General features: G+C 33.5%; 1 protein-coding gene across 1 annotated transcript; it reads right to left on the bottom strand.

Annotated features, from left to right (window-relative positions):
- Positions 1 to 894: 894 nt before the first annotated feature.
- LOC107764797 (uncharacterized) lies at positions 895 to 2,686 on the bottom strand. The gene is made up of 6 exons (XM_016583397.2): positions 2,581 to 2,686; positions 2,375 to 2,504; positions 2,134 to 2,291; positions 1,739 to 2,033; positions 1,286 to 1,452; positions 895 to 1,179 (listed from the first exon to the last, which is right to left on the bottom strand). The coding sequence occupies exons 1-6, from the start codon at positions 2,603 to 2,605 to the stop codon at positions 1,016 to 1,018; spliced, it is 939 nt and encodes a 312-aa protein (XP_016438883.2). The 5' UTR covers positions 2,606 to 2,686; the 3' UTR covers positions 895 to 1,015.
- Between the last annotated feature and the right edge of the window lie 2,621 nt (positions 2,687 to 5,307).

Below are 5,307 nucleotides of genomic sequence, written 5' to 3' on the forward strand. Positions count from 1 at the left end.
TAGGGGTCTGTTAAGAATAGTTAATTACACATGTAGTGCACGTGAGTCCAGCTGTATTTTGTCTATAAAAGGGAGTCACTGTACTCTTCTGATTAATAAGAGAATAGCACTTCTTCCTTATTTTCTCATTTACAGATTCTAGAGAGTTCTTCTCTGTTTGCGCCCTAATTCACCGCTCCATTGATTTGGTAGTGAAAGCTTTATCTCTGTGTCAAATTCTTCATCTACTTTAACTAATATTTGTTAGAGAGTAGATCATCCCTTTGAAATGACATACATCAATATTTGAAGCTAAAAATTGCTTGTGGTTACTATATTGTTGGTGATGTTCTATAATATTTCTTAACGTTGTTCTTACTCTGAGGTTGATGATATTTATGTTCTTTTAAGGTTGATATATATATATATATATATATATATATATATATATATAGTTCTTCTTTCCTTCTTTCTGAAGATGATAAAGGTGGTTGTATGCTTAAGATACAGTGTGGTTATATCCTTTATTTTATGAGCCTATCAAAATGTGCAACGAGGTTAAATGTCTACAACAGATTTTTTGTACTAATACATAAAAGAGTACACTACTGTTGCATTTACTTCTTCAATAGGTCAATAACTTTGTCCTTGGTCATATTCATTAAAGGTTACATCCATAATCCACATTTATTCTTATGATCGACGTAGGTGAATTATGTAAGTACTACTACTTTTTTTGCATTACAAGTTCCTTACAAATGTTTTAAGGTGCATATCCTACTGACACTCTGTCTTTATTTAGGTTGGGGGAAATAAGAGAAAACAATTATGTTGTTGATTAATTCTACTTTTAGTTCTGAGGGTCTTCCTTGATCACTAAGAAATGCACTAGCTTAAGTTAAGACAAAGAAGACGGAATTAAAGCATCATTTTCCTCTCTTTAAACCAATAGTAATAGATACAACAAGAACACGGAAATGGTTCAAATGCTAAACAGTAGCAGTACATTAAATTGGTGTGATTATCAGACTACTAATTAGAGCATTATATTATTAGTAGTAGCCCCATGCACAGTGACTTCAGCTTCTATAACACAGGTGTCTTTGACCAAATAACCAGCCCCAGGCAAACTGAAGTACCCAATCGATATAAATCTTGGCCATCCACAGAACGTATGTGATCCACTGAACCAATAATTGGCTGCAACCAAAAGTAGTACACATGAAAATGATGATATATATGAATGCTACCATCTTTTCAACATTTGACATCATTTCGTTTATATATAATACCGTAGTACTGTTACCTTTGCCGAAGTAATGTGTTGAGCCGATTTGATGAAGGATACGCAATGTAAATTCTGCATATATTTGACTACCCTGAGATAAGCTGCTTGGTTCTGCCAATGCCAAGTATAGTGATAGATGGGTGTCTTTACCACTCCCTTTTCCCTTGGGGTATACCTGTATCTTCCTGTTTTAATTTATACATACATACCAATCACATGACATCCATTGTCAGTAATTGAACTATACTGTACAGATAGAATACAATGACCTCCTTTTGTGCATGTATAAGTTTTTGAACCCCTTGACAGATGGGAAGCTAGCTAGCTTTTAGTGTAGTTTCAAAAGTGATTCAAAAATTGTTTTATATTGCAGCTTCGAATCACAGGTATGTCATTCTTGCATTTTTTTGAATCCCTTAAATTTCTAGGTACTAGGACTAACAGTTATATAGAGTTAGACAGGTTGAGTACCATTTATGTTCTCCTTGCATGAAGGTCTTGGAGTCTTCACAATCCGCAGAGAGAGAAGAGAAGTTGTCGATCTTCCAGACGTGCTTATAGCTAATGGGGTCTTTAACCATGGACAGACAATCGCCTCTACCTTTGAACTTTTCTTGACATACATAAACCTCTGCTCCTAAGACACATATGTCATCCACAACATATCCATTTGCTTGATTGTTGAAATCTTCTTGACTTATGAATCGATCAAATCCCCATTCCACCTTCATTGCATGGAATCTTCTTCCTTTTTCAACTGTCGTATCTGTTGTTGTAATTAAACAGAAATGTACAACAGACTTGATTCTTTCTCCTTTGTTAGGGACTTAAAAAGAAAGAAACTAAGGAGATGTAAGAGCAGTGACCTTGGAGGACCAAGTAATTGTCATTGTTCTGATCAAGCAAAAAGAGGCGAAAAACAGCATGGACAAGTGAGCTTGCCTCCGCCATCATCAGATATATAGAAACGTGCTTCCCTTCTGCATTCTTGTTTTTGTTTCCTGTTGGATGAAACACCAACTTCCTGCACATCCAATTATTTGATACAATTTAAAACTTAAGAGACTAGTAATATTAATTAGATTCCACTTAGTGATAAAGTTGCACCATTTATAGCCGCCAGCTTCAAAATAAGGGGAAGTGTATTTCTCAATATTATTCTTTTTTAGCAGAGATAGTGACTGAATCTTGAGAGTGTAATGAGTTGGGGGAGTTTCTGAAATGGATCTTGAAACTCCTGCAAACAAAATATTAGTACCAATGCACCATTATGACATATATGAATTCTAACATTTAAATCCACAAAAGCGCACCATCTTCGTTGCAGAAATCAGCCATGACCAAGTATGTATTAGTAGGTAATTACGCCTTATAATCTTCAATTCATTTCTATAACCATTGGCTTCTTATTTATATGTATTGTCCAATTCATAAACCTTTGCTCCGAAAGTGCCTCAAAAGGTTATCCTTTGCTTAAGCCGGATTATGTTTCTTCAAGTTAGCAAGCACGCATTCTATGCTTCTAAATTGGACAATATAATATGTTTTCTTGTTATAGTTTAGGTACCAGATACTCCATTTCATTCTTTTCATAATTAACGATTTAGTGTAGTTAGCAAAGAGGAACCATTTAGATTTGAAACTTCTAAATTGGCTGCACATATTAGAAAAAGGCGACCATTTTTGGATCTGAACGACGGCATAGGAGCCAAAGAGATGAGAGGGACCCAAAGGAGCTTGTTGAATTTTGGATAAATTATTTATAAATATAAAGTGAATTTCTTTAACACAACTGTAAAGATTAAACTAATACTATCGAGTTTTGCCGAACTATCGAAATGGTAGCTCCGCGACCAAAGGGGAGACCGACAGAAAATGTTTTTAGAAAAGAAGTCTGATGTTGACCACTTCATCTAAAAACGTAAATTATTAGAGATATATTATGTTAGAGAAGAAGTCCGGATTTATACTTGTAGTTTTCTAAATAGTTAACATTTACCCTCTGTTATATTTTCCGTTTAAATACACTTTTATCATTAACAAAGTAAACAAAAATGCCTCCAGCCCTATCAGTTATTCACAGTGGCACCCCGCCGCTCAATTAAAATGTCACGTAAGAATCAAAATTACACACATATCATTTTTTAGTTGGATATATATCCGAATTGTGAACTGCTGAATCAATTTCAGCAGTGATCACGTCCAATTCACACCCAATTAAAGAGTATGAAACGGTCGTTGCAATTATAAAACCCAACGCAAGTCGGGGTCGAATCCACAAGAAGTTTAAGTTGGTGTTAAGGTTAATACTCAAGAAAAAGAACTTGAAATAACAAAATTTAGCTTTCAAACAAGTACTGTGCATGATTGCTATCTAAACTAACTTCTAACAGATTGAACTAACTAGTATAAGACATAAACTAAGGATTTGTGGACTATGATTTATTAAACCATTAAGTGGTGGATCATTTGTGCGTTCAGTTGAATAATTACAAATTGGAAAAAAAATAATATAAAGTTTGTGTATATATATATAATAAAATCACAGTCATTTGAAGCTCACTAACTATAGATCATGAATCGTCTCTGAAATCATTGACGAGTAACTAACTGTGTTAAATAATTTGACAATTTCTTTATGAAATATTACGTTGTCCCTAGTATTACTTAAGAAAGGAGTCAAGGAAATTAGGCTAAAATACCAAATGACCAAGGCAGTGCCAAGAATATATACTTGAAGTGAAATTAATAATATTTTCAGGCAACACCACCAATACTCAAAAGCTTAAAAGGATGGAATATATATAAAGTACATAAATGTTTCACTCCTCTAATTCTATAGAAATGCCATGTTTCATATTTCAAGCATCAAAAGTTGATTACAGTTTACTGAATATTTTGTATTAGTATAGGAATATCTTCACTTATTATCAATAGTCATTTAATCATCTTTTATCATTTAATAACGTATTGCAAACTAAGTTTTGCACACTTTCATGTTTTTTTTTTGTAACGATACTAGATATCGATATTTGATATCTGTATAACATATTTAATTTTTTATAAAAAAAAACAAGTTGAGATGAAAACCCCTATAATTTTCTGATCCAAACCTGTTTAGTAGGACTTGGAATGAAATCAATTCAAGTAATCAAATCGTATAATCGAAGTAATCAATCTTTCACTTCTTCTCTAATTATATAAAAAGGCTATGTTTCATATTTCAAGAATCAAAAGTTAATTACATTTACTGAAGATTTTGTATTAGTGTAATAATATACTTTCACTTATTATTCAATAGTTATTTAATTTGGTCATCTTTTATCATTTATTAAATATCGCAGACTAAATGCTGCGCAACATTCATGTCTTTTTGTCACGACCCAAAAATCTCACATGTCGTGATGACGCCTATCTCAATACTAGGCAAGCCGACAACCCCAATAAAAATATTATATCTTTTAAGTTTGAAAACATAATACTGAATTCAATAGAAAACCTTACCATTATAGAAACAAAATACTCCCAAAATCCGGTGTCACTGAGTACATGAGCATCTAAATGAATACAAAGCCCGACTGATAAAAACAATGTCTGAAAGTATAGAACAATACAATAACTGAAAGAAATAGAGTCAAGGTCAGCGGATGCCAGGCAGCTACCTTGATAGTCTTCGATTGATAGCACTCTGAAATCTAATAGTTGCCGTGTCCGAAAATACCTGGATCTGCACACGAGGTGCAGAGTGTAGTATGAGTATAACCAAAGAGATTGGTAGAGAAAGTAATGGTCTTTACATTCTACAAAGAGAGTTCAAACCCACAATAGGAGCAGCAGTAACTGGAGGAGTGAATGAAGCAGAGCTATGGCATCTTAGATTGGGGCATCCATCAACAGTTTCTATGTAACATATTCCTAGCTTAAAGAATAAAGTCAATAATACAGTACAGGAGAATTGCTCAGTATTCCCAATGGCAAAGCAGATCGGGTTAAGCTTTCCTGTTAGTAAGAGTAAATCTAGTAGTATTTTCTAGTTGATT

This window comes from Nicotiana tabacum, chromosome 13 (assembly GCF_000715075.1).
Source record: "Nicotiana tabacum cultivar K326 chromosome 13, ASM71507v2, whole genome shotgun sequence".
In the NCBI taxonomy this organism is placed as follows: domain Eukaryota; kingdom Viridiplantae; phylum Streptophyta; class Magnoliopsida; order Solanales; family Solanaceae; genus Nicotiana; species Nicotiana tabacum.